At 35.4% G+C, this 24619-nt stretch overlaps 1 protein-coding gene across 4 annotated transcripts in view; it reads left to right on the top strand.

The window, feature by feature from the left end:
• Window positions 1-24619, top strand: part of LOC111147937 (protein phosphatase 4 regulatory subunit 3B) — a 68272-nt gene that overhangs the window by 17304 nt on the left and 26349 nt on the right. For all 4 annotated transcript variants that reach the window (XM_022504192.1, XM_022504193.1, XM_022504194.1 and 1 more), the window contains exons 4-7: window positions 3619-4242; window positions 11759-11836; window positions 13174-13290; window positions 14661-14777. In XM_022504192.1, coding sequence (XP_022359900.1) covers window positions 3619-4242; window positions 11759-11836; window positions 13174-13290; window positions 14661-14777 — 936 coding nt within the window. The remainder of the gene's footprint in view (window positions 1-3618; window positions 4243-11758; window positions 11837-13173; window positions 13291-14660; window positions 14778-24619) is intronic.

Below are 24619 nucleotides of genomic sequence, written 5' to 3'. Positions count from 1 at the left end.
AAAAAGAGCTAAGATAATTTCTGTTTATGTAGCTCTTAGAAAGCATAAAGTCAAAAGTACATATGGAAGCATTAACCTCAGAAAATGGGAGGGTAGGGACATTTTTTTTGGAAAGAAATTAAGAAAAAGTGAAAATAAGTTGTGAGATGAAGAAGGGTGTTAGTACGTTAAATAACAGTGGTCTCTTTTTTCAAAGGAAAAATTCTGTCTCCTGAGATTTAAAGTAGAAAGTAATAGTGTTTGACACTTAAAAGGGGGGAAAAATTAGAGCAACAGCTGTAAGGAAGTAAGCTAGAAGTGTGGAAAAGAAATTTCTGTTGAGAACCCTACTGATAGTGTAAATTTTTTTTAAACACACTCAGCACAATTAGTTGACAGACTCATGCCATAGTTGGATGACTGATTTGTGCCACAGAAGGGAGAATGTTAAGGTCCGATTGTGTTATATTAAGTAACAAATTCCTAAAATATCAGTGGCTCACAACAAAAGTTTGTTTTTCCCTAATGCTATTTGACCAATGAGTGACAGAGTTGGACAGGAAGAGGTTGTGCTTACCACATCCACTCAGGGACCCAGGTTGATAGAGAATTCATTTTAATGCTTCCAAGATCATTGCAAAGTGAGAATGAAAGGGGGCAAGTCAGAGCATTGGCTTTTAAAAGTTCTTCCAGAAGTTACACATGACACTTTTCCTCATGGCCATTTCAGTGGCCAAAACAAATCACGCAATTACATATAACTTCATGGAAACAAGGAACTCGTGCCACAAAAGGGAGAGAACCAGAAATACTTGATGAACAGCATTATTGACATCCAGACAGTCACTTGGGTTTATGTGGGATTGACAGATCGTATCAGGGAGTGTTAAATTTAGGAGAGCATCCAGGAAGCTTGTAGGAGTAATACTGGATAACATAGAAATGGACATACTATAGCCTTGTAAATGCTTTTGTAGCTGTGCTTTTAATTCTGAAACATGCAGACTAAATTCATTTGAAGTGTGAGTTAAAGATTTTATTCCTAAGTAATCTCTACACCCAACCTGGGATTTGAATTCACAACCGCAAGATCAACAGTTGCACACTCCACAGACTGATCCAGCCAGACGCCCCCTTCTGATTTCTTATTCTTTCGTTATAACCTATGATTCTTCTTCCTCTTTCTTCCCCACTTTGTACTCTACCTCTGTTTCTTAGGTTACCGTCAGAGTCTTCCGGCTTTAAGTGTTATCCTAATACCAGATTTCTACCTTCTGACCTACTTGTTTTCCAGAGTAGTATATCTACAGATTTAGTTGCCAGCTGGGTATTCAGTTGCCTCAAACTTAAAGAACTCAACTTTTACTAACCATTCCTCTCCCATACTATCAGTTTTTATTAAAGGAACCATAATCTTCCCAATGACAGATTTAAAACTATAGGGTCATTGTGGTTCCTTCTCTCTTTTGTCCCTTATCAGTCCCACCATCACTATCCAAATTTACTTGTTCATGTAGACTTTGGAATAGCACCCTAAGTTATCTATATTCTCAAATTTATTCCAAACACCTGATGCCTGGTTGACTTTTCTAAAGGACAGTGCTGCACATTTACTTCCCTGAACAATAACTCCAAGTGTTCTAACTTGACTTTCTATAATCTGGCTTTAATCTACATTTCTAATTTTGCTGTTTGCTCTATGCATGTCACGTTTCCATATGTCTGCCTCTACTATTCCCTTTGCGTTTTGCATGCCTTTATCCTCATCTGAATCGTACTCATCTTTGAAAGTACAGATGCCACTTTGAAGATCTCAAATACCACTGCTTTTATGATTTCTTCCTTACAGTCTCTCCTCACCACCCTCTGTACTCCCCAAGAGCTGGAAGGAATTTCCCCTCCTCTGAATTTCCATGGTATTTTATCTGAACTGCTCTTATGACTTTGTTACCCACCCTTTCTCTTATATTTATGTGTCAGTCTCCCTAAATCCAGCAACTCTGTTGAGGACTCAGAAGTAAAAGTACTCTAGGAGAAAAAATATCCTTTATGCACCAGTATATCGGTCTACCTCCTCTAAGTTCTTAGGACTTTCTTCATGTTGTTTTGGCGGATTTGGAAATTTCTGGAGGTTTTTCATCTCTGGATATTTGGATATATTGAGGTGAAAAGAGGATAATTGTACTCTTATGTTAGGAATTAGAAGAAATTTATAAAGAATAAAGTTTTTATGTTAGTCATTATAGAAATCATTATAGAAAACTTGTTATAAGTTAGCCATGCTTTTGTTGAGCTGTCAACATGAATCATAAAAAAGTTTTTTATTATGTTTTCTAGATATTATAACTTGGAGGTTTTATCACAGATGTTAAGTAAATGCCAGTTTTTAAAGGATATTCTTTGTTCTTTTTTATTTTTTTTTAAAGATTTTATTTATTTGAGAGAGAGAAAGCACAAGAGCAGGGTGTGAGGGGCAGAGGGAGAAGCAGACTCCCCACTGAGCAGGGAGCCTGATGCGGGGCTCATTCCTGGAACTCTAGGATCATAACCTGAGCCGAAGGCAGATACTTAACTGACAGAGCCACCCAGGCACCCCAAGAATATTCTGTTTTTTTAGAAAAGCAACTACTTGTCCAAAAGTGAATTTCAAAAGTAATTTGAGGGAATCTTCTCACTCTTGAATATACAAAGATTTGGGTTTTAGTTTGGTTTAAGCTTAGTAGTATTTGGGGTTCCTGAATGGCTCAGTTGGTTAAGCATCTGACTCTTGATTTTAGTTCAGATCATGATCTCAGGTTTGTGAGATCAAGCCCTGCATCGGGCTCCAGGCTGGGCATGGAGCCTGCCTAAAATATTCTCTCTCTCCCCCACACCCCTTCTAAAATATATATACCCACACACACAAACACACACATACATATATACACAGAGACATATATAAAATATATATACACACACATATAATACATGTATATGTAATAAAAATAATAAACTTAGTAGTGTTTTTGTCAGGCCAATATGATGGTGCATTAAGAGTCATACATAGTGATTTGGGGAACCCACAGAAGAGTTAACCTACGGAATTCAAAATTAGTAGGAATAGTGAAGTTACTAAACAACTGCACGTGGTTATTACGTAACATCATATAAATCAATGTAACATTAGCTTAAATGTGCACATTGTTAGGGATCAGAGTTAACCTGAAGTTATAAGTTGGGAAATTTAGAGATAAAATTGGGAATCAAGTAATTGACTCTGAACTGGATATGTTTTCCCTCTCTAGAATTCACTTCTCTTTTTTTTTTTTTTAAGATTTTATTTATTTATTTGACAGAGAGATCACAAGTAGGCAGAGAGGCAGGCAGAGAGAGAGAGAGAAGCAGGCTCCCCGCTGAGCAGACAGCCTGATGCGGGGCTCCATCCCAGGACCCTGAGATCACGACCTGAGCTGAAGGCAGAGGCTTAACCCACTGAGCCACGCAGGTGTCCCTAGAATTCACTTCTAATTAACAGTGACTGTGTGGCTAATATTTCTTTGCAGGGTATTTTTACTTAAATTCAGTGGTCAGTGATTTGATTTCCAAAATTCTGACTTCTTTTGTATTTTAAGGTAACCAGCTGTACTTGGATGTTTTTAGGTTCAAGGTAAGGATCCATCAGTGGAAGTCACACAGGACCTCATTGATGAATCAGAAGAAGAACGATTTGAAGAAATGCCTGAAACCAGTCATCTAATTGACCTGCCCACATGTGAACTCAATAAACTTGAAGAGATTGCTGACTTAGTTACCTCAGTTCTCTCCTCACCTATCCGTAGGGAAAAGCTGGCTCTGGCCTTGGAAAATGAAGGCTATATTAAAAAACTACTGCAGCTGTTTCAAGCTTGTGAGAATCTGGAAAACACTGAAGGCTTACACCATTTGTATGAAATTATTAGAGGAATCTTATTCCTAAATAAGGCAACTTTGTTTGAAGTAATGTTTTCTGATGAGTGTATCATGGATGTTGTGGGATGCCTTGAATATGACCCTGCTTTGGCTCAGCCAAAAAGGCATAGAGAATTTTTAACCAAAACTGCAAAGTTTAAGGAAGTTATACCAATAACAGACTCTGAACTAAGGCAAAAAATACATCAGACTTACAGGGTACAGTACATTCAGGACATCATTTTGCCTACGCCATCTGTTTTTGAAGAGAATTTTCTTTCTACTCTTACGTCTTTTATTTTCTTCAACAAAGTTGAGATAGTCAGCATGTTGCAGGTAAGTAAACAAAGTTGTTCTTACGTTTTTTCAGATGCTTACTTCCCTTAATAGTTTGGGCTGGTATTCGTTCCTTTTTGAAAGATTTCTTTTGTTTACTTTAAATATACCGTCAAGTCTAGAAAACAGGACTTTATCTCATGAGTTTTTGAAGGAAGTTCACTTCTTAATGCGACCTTTTACTTTTTTTTTTTTTTTTTTTTTTTTTTTGGTAATTTTATTATTATTTTTTTTTTCCGGTGTTAGCACCACACCCAGTGCTTCATGCAATACATGCCCTCCTTAATACCCACCACAGGCTCACCTAAGCCCCCACCCCGTTCCCTCCAAAACCCTCAGTTTGTTTCTCAGAGTCCGAAGTCTCTCATGTTTTGTCTCCCCCTCTAATTTCCCCCAACTCACTTCTCCTCTCCATCTCCCAGTGTCCTCCGTGTTACTCTTTTTATGCTCCACAAGTGAGACCATATGATAATTGACTCTCTCTGCTTGACTTATTTCACTCAGCATAATCTCTTGATTATGTTTTCATGTTTATACAAAATTTGGGTATCCATCCTTTCCGATGGAGGCATCACACTCCATTGTATATATTGACCACATCTTCTTTATCCAGTCGTCTGTTGAAGGGCATCTTGGCTCTTTCCACAATTTGGCGACTGTGGCCATTGCTGCTATGAACATTGGGTATAGATGGCCCTACTTTCACTACATCTGTATCTTTGGGGTAAATAACCAGTAGTGCAATTGCAGGGTCATAGAGTAGCTCTATTTCTAATTTCTTAAGGAATCTCCATACCGTTTTCCAAAGTGGCTATACCAAGTTACATTCCCACCAACAGTATAAGAGGGTTCCCCTTTCTCCACATCCTCTCCAACACTTGTTATTTACTGTCTTGTTGACAGTAAACCTTTACTGTTGACCTTTTACATTTTTAAGTGTTCTATGATGGAACTTTTTTAAACTTCATTTTTGCATGTATTTTAAAAATTAGAAAATATATATGAGATAAAATTCATCATTTTAACCATTTTTAAGTATATAATTGTAGCATTAAATACATTCACAGTGTTACGCAGCCATCACCACTATCCATTTCCAGAACTTTTTCATCATCTTGAGCAAAAGCAGCTATTTAAAGACTATCTTTTAGTCCATTTTGTGAGACCTAGTTATTATTAGGGGTATATATGAATTTGTATGTGTGCTTGAAGTTTCCCAAACAATTCACATGTGCAGCCAGTACTGAGAAACATTAATTTTCAGGAAATAACAGTTAGACTTTTTACTATGTGAGGTTGGTTTTATTGCCTCCTTCAGTTGCAAAATAGAGGAGTTTATGCCATGTTTTTCATGTTAATCCTTTATACCCTAACAGTGTAGTAAGGATGATTTTGAAGATTTTGTTTTGCTTGTAGTATACTATATCCATAGTTTCCTACATAACTGCTTTTGTTATGTCCATATCACTCATTAAATTTTTCGTGTAGCTTCTGTGTACATAGTGTAGTGGGTTCTCAAGTGTGTTCTTGGGGCTCCTAAAACCCTTTCAGAGAGGTCTGTGAAGTTATTCCTTTTCCAGCTTCTTGTTACTGTGAGGCGATATTTTCTTCATATACTCCAGCCATAACATCACAGACTGGATGTGAAAGAAGATAGGAGAATATAGCTTTCTTCTATTAAGCCAGACATTATAGAAATTTACAAAAATGTAAAACAGAGCCACTTTTTTCTAATTTATAAAATTTGCTCATATAAAATATTTACATAAACTTACAATCACTTATTTCTAGAACAAATTAATGTTTTTAAATGTCTCAGTTGTGATTATAAATATTGATAAACATAATCCACATAATAAAAGCTCTTTTGAGTTCTCCATTATTTTTAAGAGTTTAAAGTGGTCCTGAGACCAAAAAGTTGAGAATCTCTGTCTTTTGTTACTTAGCTATGAGATTCCATTTTATGTTGCTTCCAACTACCATTCACCTTTCTCTTGTTACTGTATTTTCTGTTTAGGATTTACTTCTCTAGATCATTCTTTCACCTCACAGTTTTTCCTTATTCCACAGTAACAGGTATAAGGAAAATTAGACTTAGGAATGAGGTTCCATTTATAGTATATAGGACCTGCTTTTTAAAAAAAAAAAAAAAAAAAAAAAACCGGGGCACCTGGGTGGCTCAATGGATTAAGCCTCTGCCTTCAGCTCAGGTCATGATCTCAGGGTCCTGGGATCGAGTCCCGCATCGGGCTCCCTGCTAAGCAGGGAACCTGCTTCCCCCTCTCCCTCTGCTCCTCCCCCTGCTTGTGCTCTCTCTCTTTCTCCCACTCTCTGTCAAATAAATAAATTCTTAAAAAAAAAAAAAAACATACTTACTGTACAATTCAAGGTCCCATTTGACTTGCTAACTTCTGTTACAGTTCAGGAGTTTGGAAGTAGACTCAGTATAAGCTGATGTAAAGAACTCATCGACAGCAAACTCAAGTGCAGAAGCTTTCAGATGACTGCTTTTGACTTCAGAAGGGTTTCTAAATCTATAATACTTGATCATAAATGCTTTTTTTTTGTTTTAAAAAATAAATTATGCAAACTAATCTATAAATACTTATAGTGTCATTTTATGTATTTTGTTATAGAACTATTTATAAAGGCTGTAATTATATAAATCACATGTAGCTTTAAGAAAAGAAAGTCTTACTCATTTCTGGTCCATTAGATGAATTTATGAAATAGATACTGTGAATTACCTGTTGTTTATCCAGGTTTTACCACTTAGTTATCTCTTATATGTCAGCAGTGATGCTGAATGCTTTTTTTTTTATTCTCAACAGTATGTGAGAACAGAGGAATTAGGATTATGGTGACTGGCCTCTAAAGGCTCATTTCCTAAAGCCCAGCTCTGAGGCTTCCATGTACAAATTTTTTGTCTAGGTATTAGATATTTCCAGATACCCTTCTAGGTAGAATGCATATCTGTAGCTTTATTTATTTGAGAAAGAAAGAGCAAGCATGGGCACACACGTATGAGCTGGGGAGGAGGAAAGAATCTTCAGCGCCAGCTGTGGGGCTCCATCTCAGAACCGTAGCCAAAACCAAGAGTCAGAGGCCTAATTGACTGAGCCACCCAGGCGCCCTGATAACTATAGCTTTTTAAATGAGTATTAACTTTCTGTATGAATTACATAAGCAAGTAAAAATTCTGTTTATCTGTACCAAAATAAGTAAGTGTGAAGGTACATAAAATAACTCCTAGCCTGAATTAGGTTAATTAACAGAAATTATATGAAAGTACTTACTGTGATCACTGGCTCCTGGTATGTGCTCTAATACATGTTGAGATTCTCTTAAGCTTGATTGGGGCATAAGAGTTTAGTTAACCTTAACTTTCTAACTAACTGCAGATCAAAATCCCATGTGCCCAGAATTGAGAAATATTCTTAAAAATGTTTTAAAAATTAAATTTCTTACAGCCAGTAAAGTGAGGTTATTTTTACACAGAGAGCTACAGATAAGATCCTTTTCACGACAGGAAGTTTTAACTTCTTCCTTCACTAGGAATGGTGGAGGACAGGTATCGCAAATGTTGACATTTTAACATATATATTTTCACTATTTCATAAATGAGAATTGAGTCAAAAACCAGTGAAATCAGTAGTTTAGTTCTTTTTTGACATATTTTGTGGATTTCAGCACTAGAAAAGGAAATTTCTAACCTTTCTTCCCAGTTACTAAGTAAATATATAAAATCTTTCAGTTTCTTTAAGAAAACAACTTACAGGGGCGCCTGGGTGGCTCAATGGGTTAAGCCTCTGCCTTCGGCTCAGGTCATGATCTCAGGGTCCTGGGATCGAGCCCCACATCGGGCTCTCTGCTCAGTGGGGAGCCTGCTTCCTCCTCTCTCTCTGCCTGTCTCTCTGCCTACTTGTGATCTCTGTCAAGTAAATAAATAAAATCTTTAAAAAAAAAAAAAAAGAAAACAAGTAATACAGTTCTTAATATAGTTCTCCATTTTGTTTTAGAGGTTTTTGAACTCATACAGGATTTAACATATTCCATTTTATCTTACTAGATTTGGCCTATTCTACTTTGTTATGTATGTTTTACTTTGGTTTGTTGCATAATAATGACTACTTAGGATTCTGACCTATAGTTTATTATACAGTGGGAATGACAAAAATCTCATCATGCCAGAGACCTGAGTTCTAAATCCATTTCTGTTACTAGACAGCCTCAGATAAGTCCACTCTTTGGACATCAGTCTCTTGAAATTTAAAATTAGACTACGCAATCTGTGTAACCTTTTAAAGCCTGATCTAATCTAAATTTCTGCATTAGATGAGTAATGGTAAATGGGTTCTGGGTTTGGGTGGTGTTGTTATTGTTGTTCAAATAAACTCCGCATCCAGTGTGGGTCTTGAACTCGGAACTCTAAGAATAAGAGTTGCATGCTCTACTGACTAAGTAAGCCAGGCACCCCTGGGTTTTTGGATTTTGAGCCTATGCCTATTTTTATATTACTGCAAAGAAAAGTTTGATTCAGACTTTATAAAAGTGGCTCTTCATTCCCCCATAAGATTTTGCTGTGTAAGTCAAAAAAGTAGCCACACACAATTTGTCTTAGAAGTTATGTTTTATTAAAAACAAAGGCTTTTAAAACTAAATAAAAAAGAAAAACTAAAGTTATCTAAAGAGACTAGTTTGATTACTTAGAGAAACAGGTATTTAGGGGGAAACATTATAGCTGTATTTATAATGGACTTATAAATTGTCAATTACTTTTTTTTTTTTTTTTAAGATTTTATTTGTTTGAGAGAGAGAGCTCTAAAGCTCACAGGCGGGGCGGGGGCGGGGCAGGGGGAGAAGAGGAAAAGGGAGAAGCAGACTCCCCACTGAGCAGGGAGCTTGATTCAGGGCTCAATCTGAAGACCAGAGTCTGAGCCAAAGGCAGATGCTTCACTGACTGAGCCACCCAGGCACCCCAGTTAATTGCTTTTTTAATGTACATCGGAACAGAGTGCTTCTGTAGAGTATTATCAAGAGTAAGTTTAGGAATCAGAAAAAATTAATATAATAAGAGTTAAAATATTCTCCTAGCAGCCTATTATACTTGAAATTTCCTCCATAATACATTACACAGTTCTAGCTGTCAGCACACAAATAATGAATCGTGGAAGAAATTGCATTTATCAAAAATTGAAACTATTTTCCTATGAAAGTATTCTCCAAAAAAGTTAAAAAAAAAAAAAAACTTCTAGACAAGAAAGGAAAATTTAATTTGGGAGAGATGGAAGAAGAAGAAATTTATAAAAGGTTTAAGTGGAAATAAATGCATAGTTATTCACCAAAACCTAAAATACTGAGATGAAAAGTATTTGGAAAAAGTAATCTGAGAAGTAAGTATAATGCTATTGAATTCTCTCAGAAAAAGATGGTTCAGGCCATGGTATATAAGGTCTAGAAGAAGTCAACAAAATAAAGAACAAAAGAAACACCATTCTGAGTTAGACTAATGAACCAGGGAAGGGGGGTGGTTTTGAGTAACATTGATGAGTGGTTAGTGGGAAAATAGGTTACATTGTCCATGATCCTATCTAGTGGTTTTTACTCATATTTTTTATATATACACTTTTATCTTTTTTTAGAAAAACTTAAGGAATTGATACTGCTTCACCGATGATCCACCTTAAGTAAAATGGCGGGTATTTAAGGCATATGCTTAACATGTCATGATTTGATAATCAGCCATGAAGATATCACTATTATGAACATCTTAGAACATGCTACCTTAATTAAAATTAATGCAAGTTATATTTCATAAAAGTGAATTTTAAAAATAAAATTCTGAAATATACTTTTATATATAAAATTTTCTGGGGCACCTGGGTGGCTCAGTGGGTTAAAGCCTCTGCCTTCAGCTCACATCATGATCCCAGGGTCCTAGGATTGAGCCCCACATCGGGCTCTCTGCTCAGCGGGGAGCCTGCTTTCTCCTCTCTCTCTCTCTGCCTGCCTCTCTGCCTACTTGTGATCTCTGTCTGTCAAATAAATAAATAAAATCTTAAAAAAAAAAAAAGCACAGGTTTCTTTTTGTTTTAGATTTCTTTTTAATTGTATTTTTTCACTGTTCCAAAATTCATTGTTAAAAGCACAGGTTTTTTTTTCTTAGCAGGTTTTTTGGAAATCTCCAAAGTGAATTTCAGTATTCATGTCAGTTTTTTCCTTTGTAATTTAATAGTCCATACTTATTTTGAAAAATAAGAAAATATAGATAAACAGAAAAGCACTCATAATCCATCACCAAAAGATAATCACAATTAACACTCTAATGTTTACCCCTTTTAGACTTTAGACACACAAATTCATATTAAAAATAAGATGATACAATACATACCCCACGATATTTTTGTTTGTCCTTGTAAACCGTGCTTATAGAAACTAACACATATCTGCCCTATAATACCTCAGAGTCATCAGTGTGAAAAGCAGTTACTGTGTTTTATCATTTAGTTTTATCCTTGGGAACCACAAGAAGATGTAAGCCTGTACCCCAAATGGCCCTAGATAATTATATTTTGTGAGTTCTTATATTTTAAAAGGCTTTGCAGTCTTAACCACTGCCAGAATTCAGTCTCCTTTACTGCTTTTCCTGTGCCATATTTGTAATTTCTCATTTTTCTAATCTATGGTGGATTGACAATGAGATCTTCAAACTTGTTTGAATTATATTTAAATTAAAAGTAAATAAATGGGGGCTTCTGGGTGGCTCAGTCGGTTAAGCATCTGCCTTTGGCTCAGGTCATGATCCCAGAAGTCGTGATCCCAGGGTTCTGAGATGGAGCTCCTCTTCTGGCTCCCTGCTCAGCAGGAGGTCTGCTTCTCCCTCCCTCTGCCTCTTCCTCAGTTTGTGCATGCGTGCGCACTCTCTCTCTCTCCTCTCTCTCTCTCTCTCTCACTCCCTCTCAAATAAATCCTTAAAAAAAAAAAAAAAGTTAATGAATAGACCCTGACAGGGAGCTGCAGATCCTTTAACTATAGAGTTAAAATACGTGAGTTTTCATGCATGACTTCTAGAACATAACTGGTCTCCCCACTCTGCCCCCACCAAGGGTTCTTTATAGCTGAAGTTTCTGGTTAAATGAGGTATTAACGTATAACTAATACTAAATGGTATAGTCAGGGTTTGAAACTTGTAGCATTAATTTTTTCTTTTTTTAATTTTATTTGACAGAGATCACAAGTAGGCAGAGAAGCAGGTGGGGGGGCGGGGAAGCAGACTCCCTGCTGAGCAGAGAGCCTGATGTGGTGCTCAATCCCAGGACCCTGGGATCATGACCTGAGCTGGAGGCAGAGGCTTAACCCACTGAGCCACCTAGGCACCCCTAACAGGAATTTTAAGTTTCATGATGAAACTATTATTAGGTTTTCAGCTTTTTTTATTATAATTGGTGTAAATCATACAAATGATTGTAACTTTTTATATTACACTGTTTCATAGTAATTATTTCTTCTCATGTAGGAAGATGAGAAGTTTTTGTCTGAAGTTTTTGCACAGTTAACCGATGAGGCTACAGATGATGATAAACGGCGTGAATTGGTAAGTTATTTATTGAAATTTGAACCTTTAAAGAACACTTAACTTTTGGCATATACAGCTTTTAATATTGAGTTCATTAAGAGAATTTTTTATAAATATGAGATGAAAGATACATATTTATATTTTATAATTATTCTCTAGGTTTCTCCTACCTACTGTGTTGTATATTTACCAGTTTCTTAAAGTATCTTGATGTGATTTTTACCCTGCAGTGAGGGGACTTACGTGTCTTACAAAACCCAAAATTAGGTACAGGGTTTATGTTAGGACAGAATTGCAAACTCATATATTTTTATAGCTATAGTTACATTATAGAACAGCTCTTTTTTTTTTTTTTTTTTTTTTTTTAGGGGGGAAAAAAGGTAAGAACCGTGCTTCTTGACTAAATGCATGATAAGTAATTTGGTTCTTGGAAATGTTTTTTTTCTTTTAAAAATGTATGTATTTTCTGAGGTATAACTCATGCTTTGGAGGAAGAAACTGCTAGTAAATTGCTGTTTACTAGCAGTTTGTCATTTTTTAAAATCAGGTGCTTGGGTTTTAAAAAAGAATTGAAGAAAGATGCGGACTTAAAGTCAGCCAAGTCATCTTGGTATAGTTGATTGCCTACTCGGTTTTCTCATTTATAAAATCAGTCTTTAAATTCGGGAATGTCTAATGTCCTTTCCAATTCTTAAAAACAGAATTGTACTTTTGAGAGCTCTCTGAGAACCCAGCCTCCATTTGTTATACAGCATGTTTCTGTGAAAGTACATGGCTGTAATTCAAGATTACATGCCTTACGTGACATTTTTGCACCTAAATCGTTAGTTAAGAATATTATATCTGCATTCACCCTCTGGGACTCTACATATAACATGTACACTGTAATGTCTTTGGAGAGTTCATTGTTCAGTGTTCAGAAATAATGCAAAGTTCACTTTTAGAAAGATGCTAGTTTTTTTGTTTTGTTTTGTTTTGTCTTGTTTTGTTTTAAGATTTTATTTATTTATTTGACAGAGAGAGAGAGAGAGATCACAAGTAGGCAGAGAGGCAGGCAGAGAGAGAGGGGGAAGCAGGCTCCCTGCTGAGTAGAGAGCCTGATGCAGGGCTCCATCCCAGGACCGTGAGATAATGACGTGAGCCAAAGGCAGAGGCTTAACCCCCTGAGCCACCCAGGTGCCCCGAGATGCTAGTTTTTAATATGTTCTTTGAATACAGCTTTAAAGGAGCCAGGACACCCTAAGAAATCAAGGTCCTTGAGAAGGGCATATTATACTGTGGTACATCACATTAAAGTGTGCCCCAAGTTTGCTCTTATGTGTGTCAACTTCTGACTTTATTTTCTAATATTACAGGTTAACTTTTTCAAGGAATTTTGTGCATTTTCTCAGACATTACAACCTCAAAACAGGGATGCATTTTTCAAAACTTTGGCAAAGTTGGGAATTCTTCCTGCTCTTGAAATTGTAATGGTAATTATATGGTTTCTTTTCATGTTTCTGAAGTTGTGAATTTGTAGTACTTCTATATTATGTATGTGAAAATATTTATTATAGTAATGCATATTGAATTATATATATTAGCTTATGATTCACTTAATAGCAAATTACTATCAAATAATTCACAAGTGTGTGTTCAGCTTTTGGATTTTTATTAACTTAAATTTGTAATATTAATATGTAAGTACCTCCATATAATATGGCTTCAAGTGAATAAAAATCCTGCATGTTTTTTCAGGACTGTTATTTGTTCTGTAACAATATTATGTTTCATAGAAACTATTAAAATACCTTTTGTTTTTAGACCAGTGAGTAGATGGAGGACAGACTGGACCAAGGTGGCTCATGCTGCAGTATGGTTTAGGGCAGTGGTTCTCACATAATTGTTTATATAATTTTTATCCATTGGTGTTGTATGAAAAATTGAAACTGAAAATTTTTAAAAATACTTATTTAAGATGATAAACATATTTTACAAATAATATAACTTTTATGAAAAAATAATTTTCCAGAAACAAAAAAAATCTTAGTGAGGAGTGGCATTTCACCTTTTTTGCCCATCCGTTTAACATTTGGTGTAAGAGAAGACAGCTAGATTCTCATAGCAATTTCTGCATTTGATTTGTTGTGATATCATATGTCTTGTAGCCTCTGGAAAACCCCACTATACTTGTGATATACTGAGAGTGAAAAGGGCCAGTAATGCCCTAGTATTGTTTATTTTTATGAAAATAGTTTTAATCTCATGCACGTCCCTGGACCACACTTTGAGAATGAGTTAAAGAATGTTTTCAGAATCACTTGAAGATTTTGTAACTTTTGAGTCATTTATCCTTCATCTCTCAAAGAGGGAAAAGCATTCAGGATCACTACCTTAGAAAACTAAGATATGGACAAAGAGTAAAAATACCCAGAGTGCTTTTCAAAAGCATCTTCTGTTAGGAGAGTCATAAAAGAGAGAATCAGTTTCTGAGGAGTAACTGGCAAATTCAGGACCAAAGACAGATTCTGGAAAATTTTGAAGTCTTAACTAGGTAACATCATTCACATATTGCATATATGTAAATACAAAAAAAAATTTATAGCATTTGTAAAGTATAATAGTATAATCCTATGCTGATTCCTAAATATTGCTAAATATTCTCTGAATATTTATCTTTCTGATGGCAAAAACTAAAACTAATTGAGCTGCTTTAAAGCTTTTAATATTTATACAAGGGAAGGAAGAAAAGATTCCAGTACAATGTCTAAATCCAAATACTTGGTGTGTATAGATTTGGGAAAGAAAGGGAATGTGGCATAATTTTCGTTAACAGTCTTTAACCCAATTTTCCTTTTACCAGGGCATGGATGATTTGCAAGTCAGATCAGCAGCTACAGATATATTTTCTTATCTAGTAGAGTTTAGCCCATCCATGGTCCGAGAATTTGTAATGCAAGAAGCCCAGCAGAGTGATGATGTAAGTAATAATGCTCTGGTTCTGTGTGAATTACCTCTACTGTTTGCATACTATTGAGAAAAAAAGATAACTACAATCTAAATCTTCAGTGAAGCAAAATAGATTTCTGATCAGCTACGGCTTCAGCAAGCCTAGAATATGTGGCATTTGATTTGTTTATTTTAAAAAGCTGTATGCAAACTCGAGTTGAGATAGATTATAATAGAATCAAATTCTTCAAAAAAGTTCAAGTCTAATGATGTGTAATTTCAAGCCCCTTACGTCAATCACTTCTAATAATACTAACAAGTTGTCTTCACTTGTTCAAATGTGTCTTTTTTTCCCATGTGAATAAATGTTTATTAATGAGACCAGTGTATTTTCCCACTATAGAAATACTTAAACTTTCCCCTTAAACTCTTTTAAGGACAAATGAGCATATAGCTGTAATTTAAAGTACCCTTTCTTACATCAAGTATAGTTTAAATAGAAAATAAATATGATTATGTTCCATCCTAAAAAAGATTTTGATTTCTGTTAATTTGACCCTTGTTACGAGTCACTGTTGAATTAAACTACAGTTTTTTTATATGTTTTGTGTTTAATCTCTTACTCTCTCCTTAGATTTCCACATTCTTAGTTAGATTTTTCCAGTGTTGTTTTTTTTTTATTTTTAAGCAATTTTATTTTAGAATCCATTTGAACTAATGCTGCAGTTTTAGGCAGTACAAAAGAAATAGAAGAAATCTTTATATTAAGTATGTTTTAAGGTGTTTGGTTTTTTTTTTCCTTCATCCCAAATGGTACTACATCTGACTTCAAAGAAATAAATACCTGGTTTATTAATCAGTTTATAATCTCACTGTTGGTATGTGTATCTTTGTGCCATCCTTTACAAAAGGTAACTTTGAATTTAACACTCTTAATTGGTGCATTCTCAGTGATGTGTATGATTAAGGACATTCATTATAAAATTGCTTCAGATCATGAAAGTAGTAAACTTTTAAAATTCTTAACTCTGAAAGCTTTTATTTCTGTTTTCATTAGAAATATTTCCTTGTTTATATTCAGTTGATGAATGAGACTTAGAGAAGCAATTACTGATCTTTAACTATGTAAAGTTCCTTTCTCAGTCTTTTTCTTATAATCCTAGTCTTCAAGGTCTTCAAAGTCTTTCCCCAGATTTTCTGAGATCTAGCAGTTTAACAATTTAAAAATTCTGTTGCCTCAAGATAATGGAGTTAGACCACAAAAGAGGATAAAAAATTTTTTTTCTTCAAAATTAAGGATTCTGCATGCTAAATTCTTTGTTGACTTCTGGTAACCTTTGAAAAAAGACTTACCTGTGTATTTGGTTGGCAGTTGCTATTTTGGAGCCCTTTTAAAGTAAATTCACAACATTCGAACTTTTCTTTCCAGTATTATGAAGCAGATTTGTTTTAGGAACCTGGATTACATATTAAAATACGTATTAAGCAACAGGAAATACTAACATTTTTTACTGTAGTCATTTTTTCTAAGCTAGACAGATAACAGGAATAATTGCTGTCTTTTTGTTATTCCAGAGATTTCACATATTTTTATGCTAATGTTCTTTGAACTGCTCAGTAAAACTTATTTTAGAATCTCACGGGATAAGTAAGCAACTATTACTGAACCACTTATTTTGGCAGGTATTTTCACTGTACTTCTCACTTAAAAATAAACTCATGTTAATTTTTAAAGATACGATAATCTCATTGGGATTTTTTTAAGAGTTCTTATTTTGTAAAGTTTTATACTGAAATACTTAACAGAATTATATATGTGGAATTTACAATAATTCTGGAAGATGAAATTTGCCATAATAAAGTTAAAAAATACATAAGCTAATCTCTGAGCTAACTATTTGATATTTTATATGGAACATAACGCGTTTCTTAAAATTGCATCCATTTTTTAACTTTTTGTTTTGAAATAATTTTAAATTTACAGAAAAGTTACAGTAATAGTACAAAGAACTCCCATATACACTTCACCCAGATTCCCAGTTGTTAATATTTTATCTCTAATTTGCCTTATTCTTTCTTTGCTTATATTTGTATATACACATTTACCTACAGAAATAATTATTTTTGTTTTAAATCATTGAAGAATAAGGTACAGAAATGATCACAAGGTGTCTTTTTACCCGTATCTACTTCATTGTCTAGTAAAATTATCAAAATCAGGAAGTTAGCATTTTTACAGTATTAATATCTAACTGCAGTCCTACCTCAGATTTTGTCCATTGTCCCAGTAATATTCTTTTTAACCAAGACAATACTGAAAATTTTCTGGTCTAGTGTCCAACAATTTGGACTTGTCTGATGTTTCCCCATGATTTGATTTAGGTTATTTCTTTGTATCAGAAATGGTACAGAAGTAATGTTTTCTTTAGCGCATCACATCAAGGAATTCCCTTAAAATTAAAAAATGAACTGAAAGGGGTTTTTTTGTTCAGACTATTTTGCTGTTTCACAGACTTAAGGAATTGGACCATTAAGTTCTGTAGAATTTGAAGAGCTGCTTTTGCTTTCTTCTGACATGTCAAATGGATCAAAAGAAGTATTGTTTTTCTAATTATTTTAGCCCTCATTCAAGTTGCTGCAGAACAAATTTCACGTGCATTTTTAAAATAATTTATACATTTAAAAAACAAAGATGTTTCCACAACATCCATCAGTTTTTATTCTACTTCAGAATAATGTTCCTGCTCCTATCATTCTTTCTTTTCCTCTTATTTACTATATTCATGGGATCTAAGATACATGGATGCTAATATTTTTTTTTTTTAAGATTTTATTTATTCACTCGACAGAGACCACAAGTTGGCAGAGAGGCAGAGAGAGAGGGGGAAGCAGGCTCCCTCCCCACTGAGCCACCCAGGCGCCCCGATGATGCTAATATTTTCTTGATCTTACCAGGAAGTGTTAGTGGAAAAATTTTCATTTGGCTTTTTGTCATGCTTGCCACGTAGCTTATAATAACTATCTAATGCCATAGATTATAAAATGTATCTCAGTATCAAGAAGTTAAAAGTTTTAAGAAATCTTAGAACAATGAAATGAAGTATGTTCTTTATCTTTCCCAATCAGAAAATAGAGATGCCAACTGATAACCTGAATAATCTCTCAATTCCATGTGTAGGTACCCAGAACTTCCCCGCTTTTGCTGATTATTTTTTGCAATATTGCAAATTCTTAAACCCACAAAACTGTACTTTAAATAACAGTATGTGCTTCTAAGACTAGTATGAGGTTAGAGTGTGATGAAACCAATGGGAATATTATTTCTCTAAAACTTTGATTTAGACATAACTAAAACCTTGAAAAATCTCTCGGAAATCTTGGTTAAACTCACTTGAATGTTGCTATTTAGGTGAAGGATAGCAGACTTTCCTTAAAAGGCCAGAAGATAAATAAGACTTGATGAGCTCTTTGGTATCTGTTGCAATTACTCAACCCTGCCATTGTAAGAATGAATTGTCCAAAGATGGTGTAGCTATGCTCCAGTAAATATTTTTAACTTTAAACTTTTTTTTTTTAAGATTTTATTTATTTATTTATTTATTTGTCAGAGAGAGAGAGAGAGAGAGAGAGAGCGAGCGAGCACAGGCAGACAGAGTGGCAGAGGGAGAAGCAGGCTCCCTGCGGAGCAGGGAGCCCGATGTGGGACTCGATCCCATGACACTGGGATCATGACCTGAGCCAAAGACAGCAGCTCAACCAACTGAGCCACCCAGGCGTCCCTACCTTACAACTTTATGTACAAAGTAGGCAACCAGCAAAATGGTCTTGTGGTTTGCCAAGCCCTAACTTAGACCCCTTTCTCAGAATATTGCAAGACAGTGATGGTGGCATTCAAAGTCTGACTCTGAGGTTGTAACTGCAGAAGCTACTATGGCAGTGTAAAAAGAAGTTAAAAGAGAGAACATAGGAATAAGCAGTCTTCAATGGAAAGAAAGTCATTGGGCACTCTTAATTAAGATTATAAATTTAAGAGAGGTGGAGAAAAAAAATTATATATATATATATATATATATATATATATATATATTTAAGAGGGTGTTCCCTAGAATAGATTTGGTAGTCCAGCATTGACACATATTAACTAGAGTTACTCTATAATGGTTTGTTTGCACATCAAGTCAACATTTGATTTTAAGAAGGAATTTTCCAGTGGTTTTTTGTACCTCTTCATTATATAGCTGCACTTGCTTGAGCGTGAATTTTTTTCTAGCTTGAGTAATGTCATTGTTGGGGAAGCAGGTCAAGGAAAATTGGATTTGTTTGTATAATATTTTAATGCTACCAGTAAAGAACTCCAGCAAACAGCTTTAGAAATCAGACAGTTCAACTCTAGCTAGCTTGAATTTTGAAAGAGTGATCCAACTTATAGTGATTTTTCTATTCCATTTCCTTTGTTCTGCCATTGGAGAAATAGGTATGGGAGAGTTAATAAGGTCACTTAGATAGTTTTGTATCTTAGATGGCTGTACTGCAATTAGAGAGGCTGGGTCCTTTGATTCAGCTCTTCCTTCTGTTCACCAGGGCTTGCTCCATTATGTTAACTAAGAAATGAAACATGCCTTACAGAAAACTTAAATGTTGTTAAGACTTTTATTTCATAGACGTATGTTCAACCATTCATTAATTGTTTCAGAACTATTTGTTCATTGTTTCTGAAAATACCATTACTTTTGAGTGGGTGTAGTCATGCATTGTAGTGGACTAATTATAATTACTTACTGAGGTGGGTGTACCTCTGGAATAAGATTGTCTTGCTGTCCCATACTGCTCTATGGGGCAGAAACTATAAATCTGTGGTTAATTCTAGTATTTCAGGAGTTGATTTTTACTTAGTTTGGCAGGATCCAGTAATATAATAGTAGTAGTAGTAATAGTAATAATAATAATAGAACCTGATATGTATCCTAGGGCTTACCTCGTTTTTTCCCATCTTTCTTTTACTGGCCATTGTCTACTGTATTACCAACTGTGGTTTCATGTATTTTGTCTAGCTTTTTTTTGTTGTTCCAGATTAAAAACTAAATCTAGTTCCTGTCACTCTTTCTTGATCAAAAGCAGAAGTCTGATTTTATATGTATTTTCACAGCAGATTTTAGTACAAACGTCTAACTCTTATTACAGATTTAGAATGTTTGTGGATTCCTGTCTCTTTTGTATTTTAATAAATTATTTGTTTCATTAAAGTGATACTTAAGAGTAGTAAAAAATAAACACAAAGATTCAGAAGTTTAAAGACTTTTGTATCATTGCAGTGGCAATTAGTATTTTGATTGTTAAAAAATTCCCATATTTTGCCCTTGTCTCCCCCCTGCATCTTTTTTTTTTTTATCTAAGTCTGATTTTCATGTTTTTTTTTTCCTTTTCTTTAACAATGAAACTATAATAATAGGCTTGAAGAGTGCTGTTCAATTTCTGTGATGATGGAAATGTTTACCCTGTAACCACAAGGTAACCACTTGGTACCTGTGGCTGCCAAGTACTTAAACTACAGGTAGTATGACTGAGGAATTACTAGTTTTAATGTTAAACTGCCTCATGTGGCAAGTGGATACCATATTAAACAGCACAGGATTAGAATATTTGTTACCTATACAGCCAGTCTAAGGAGTGACTCTTATTTATTTATTTTTTTTTTTTTTTTTTTGAGATTTTATTTATTTATTTGGCAGAGACACACGAAGAGAGGGAACACAAGCAGGGGGAGTGGGAGAGGGAGAAACAGGCTTTCCGCCAAGTGGGGATCCCAATGCGGGACTCCATCCCGGGCCCCTGGGATAATGACCTGAGCCCAAGGCAGATGCTTAATAACTGAGCCACTCCAGTGCCCCTAAGGAGTGAATCTTTTATCTTACAACCATTCTAAACAAAGGATGTCTTGATCAGGCATCTGATTTAGAAGTATAGTTCTACAGATGACTAAAGAAGGAAGACCTGACCTGTGGCAGAAGGAAATAGGAGAGTAAGAAATTAATGTATTACTTAGAAATGGGTTTGGCTTCATATATCCGAAAAACCAGGAGTGGCATCAGCAAGATGGCAGAATAGGAAATTCCAGGTCTCGTCCCCACAACAGAAACTGATTTAGCAGTTATTAACAGACATGAATACCTCCATGTGACTTTAGAGTCCAGGTGAGAGGTAATAGCATTTTAGTGGAGTACAAAAATGAGAAAAGATACATTGAAAAAGGGTAAGAACAGTTTCAGTTTACCCTTGTCACTTCTCCCCAAGTGAGCGTAGCACAGTACTGAGAGATCCTCTGGCCCCACAGATTCTCTCTCATGGGGAAAGGGAGAACAAAGTGAGAGTCTGACTGACATCTCCAGCCTTTCAGAATGCTACCCATGAGGGCCATTTCTTTCAGGTCCTACCCAGAACAGTGAGGGAATCCCCTTGCAATAGCTAAGAACAAAGAAAAGAGGCAGGGGCTCTCAAAACTACTACACACATCTCAAAAGCTGGTCCATGTACCCTAGTAATGAACCTAATCAACTGACCCACCCAAAATCTCTGACTGGGCTGACTGGTGAAGAACTTTCCCTGCCAAGGCCAGTCTATAAAGACTAAAAGAGCTAACTGCTTCTTTAGATGGGCAGATATCAGTGCAAGATTACAAAGATCAGGAAAACTTGACACCACCAAAACAAAGAAAATAAAGCTATCAAAACTGACCCTAAAATAATGGAAAACTGAACTGACTGACAAAGAATTCAGAATAATTGTCTTAAAGAAGTTCATTGTACTGCAAGAGAACACAGATAACTAAATGAAATCAGGAAAACAGATATGAACAAAATGAGAAGTTCAACAGAGAAAAAGTATTTAAAAAGAACCAAAAGAGGGGTGCCTGGGTGGCTCAGTTGGTTAAGCATCTGCCTTCGGCTCAGGTCATGATCCCAGAGCCCTAGGATCGAGTCCCATTTTGGGCTTCCTGCTGAGCTGGGGAGCCTGCTTCTCCCTTTCCCTGCTGCTCCCCCTGCTTGTACACTTGCTTGCTTTCTCTCTCTGTCAAATAAATAAAAATCTTAAAAAAAAAAAAAAAAAAAAAGAACCAAAAGAAATTGTAGAGCTAAAGAATACATTGACTAAACTGAGGGGGAAACAAAGCAATAAACAGTTCTGATAGCAGACTCACTCAAGCAGAAATAAAAAATCAGAGAACTCAAAGACAAGCCATTTGAAATTATCCAGTCAGAGAACTAAAAGAAAAAAGAGTGAAAAAGAAAGCTTTCATGAATTATGGGGTGCAATGAAGAAAAACAGTATATGTATTATGGTACCCTGAAAGGAGAAGAGAAAGGGACAGAAACCTATTTAAAGAAATAATGGCTAATAGCATCAAATGAGGGGAGAGATATGGTCATCCAGGTACATGAAATTTATATGTCCCCAAATAGATTCTATCCAAAGATGTCTTCACTAAGACACATTACAATAAAACTGTCAAAAGTCAAAGACAAAGAATTTTTAAAGCAGCAAGAAAAAAGACAAAAAGCCTCATCACATACAAGGGAATTCCCATAAATCTCAGCAAATTTCTCAGCAAAAACCTTTCAGTCCAGGAAATAGTAAGCTGATATATTCAAAGTGCTGAAAAAAACCCCTGCCAACTGAGAATACTTTACCTGGCATAACTAGACCTGCCTTATAAGACATGCTTAAAGAGAATTCTTTTTTTTTTTTTTTTAAGATTTTATTTATTTATTTGACAGAGATCACAAGTAGGCAGAGAGGCATACAGAGAGAAATAATCAGGTTCCCTGCCAAACAGCTCGATGTGGGGCTTGATCTCAGGACCCTGGGATTATGACCTGAGCCGAAGGCAGAGGCTTTAACCCACTGAGCCACCCAGGCACCCCTCTTAAAGAGAATTTTAAAGTTTAAAATGAAAGAGCACTAAACAGCTACAAGAAAGCATATGAAAGTGTAAATCTCACTGGGGAAGATAAACATATAGACAGATACAGAATAACATAAAACCCCATTCATGGTGTATAAATCACTTTTAACCCCAGTATAAAAGGCAAAAGACAAAATATTAAGAAAAACTATAACTACAAAAGTTTTTAATAGATACACAGTATAAAATAAATTCTGGGACACCTGGGTGGCTCAGTCACTTACGAGTCTGCCTTCGCCTGGGTCATGAGCCCCAGGTCCTGGGATCATGTTCTGCATCAGGCTCCTTGCTCAGCGGGGAGCCTGCTTCTTCCTCTGCCTGCTGCTCCCTTTGCAGTGCTCACTGTCTCTCTCTTTCTGACAAATAAATAAATAAAATCTTAAAAAAAATTTTTTTTTAAATACATAAATAATAAATTCTGACATCAATAACATAGTATATAGGTTGGGAGTAAAAATGTAGAATTTGTTTGGAATTGCTGATGAGATATGAATACTCAAAATATGTAAGGAATTCCTGCGACCCAGTAGCCAAAAAAAAAAAAACAAACCAATTTGAAAATGGGCAAAGGAATTGAACAGACATTTCTCCTAAGTACACACATCTCTGTTAGGATGGCTAATATCAGGGCTGTAGGAGAAAGTGGTCTCCACAGGAGTTAAGTTCTTTGTAATTTTTGCTTGTTGGAAGAACTTGAAGGACAAAAGGTAGTAGGCAGTGGCACTGTCATTTATGCATAAACCTGGAGTACTCAAAATAGAATTCAGGTTTACAAGATGAAATCATGGAGAGAAGAATCATTCTGTGGAAGCATGTGTGTTTCTGAAAAGTAAAAATCTCAAGAAGGAAAAACAAATGGCATTCTTGATCCATCTTTCTTAGTGAAAGAGCTTCAGATGAAACTATCTGAAGTAGCAGATACAATGTATGTTTTCACATTGTGTTAATTTTTGAAGTGGCCCTGGGTCCTGACTACAGTACTATCAAAAATATGTTCAGGATTGTTTAGATAACTGTATTTATAATTTAAAAAAATATTGTGGGGGAGGTCGATGAATTTCTGTTAAAAGCTGTTCCTGAGTGTTACATTTAACAGACAATGTAAGTATTTGTTTACAGTGTTTGACAAACCATGCATTTAAGTACAACCAGCAAAAAGGAATAAGTATATGGATATGTGATTTTGAGATTAAAGTTAGTCTTAAAATGTAAATAAAATCTGGAACGTGTCCTCAAAAAAAAAAAAAAGGGATGACTAATATCAAAAATAAAGATGACAAGTCTTGACAAGGATATGGAAAGAAGAAGAGTCCTTGGGCACCTGGGTGGCTCAGTGGGTTAAGCCTCTGCCTTTGGCTCAGGTCATAATCTCAGGGTCCTGGAATTGAGTCCTGCATTGGGCTCTCTGCTCAGCAGGGAGCCTGCTTCCCTACCCCCTCTCTCTCTCTCTGCCTACCTGTGATCTCTCTCTGTCAAATAAATAAATAAATTCCCTTTAAAGAAGAGTCCTTGTACACTGATGATGGGGATATATTGGAGCAGCCATCATGGAAAACAGATGGAAGTTCCTCTAAAAATTAAAATAGACTACCATATGATCCAGCAATCTTGCTTCTGTCCATAAATCCAAAAGATCTTGAAGAGATACCTGTCTTCCCATGTTCACTGCAGCATTATTCACAATAGTCAAGACATCTAAGCAACCTCAGTGTCCATCTGCAGATGAATGGATAAAATTTGTCATATATGTACAGTGGAGCATTATTCAGCCTTAATAAAAGGAAGTCCTGCCATTCTTGACATCTTGGATAAACCTAGAGGACAATTTGCCAAGTGAAATAAGCCGGACACAGAAGGAAAAATACATGATACTTCTTACAAAAGTAATACAGACTCAGAGAATCAGAGAACAA

Source organism: Enhydra lutris, unplaced genomic scaffold, assembly GCF_002288905.1.
Source record: "Enhydra lutris kenyoni isolate GAN:26980312 unplaced genomic scaffold, ASM228890v2 scaffoldscaffold18, whole genome shotgun sequence".
NCBI classification, from domain to species: Eukaryota; Metazoa; Chordata; class Mammalia; order Carnivora; family Mustelidae; genus Enhydra; species Enhydra lutris.
This window is presented reverse-complemented; position numbering and strand designations above follow the sequence as displayed.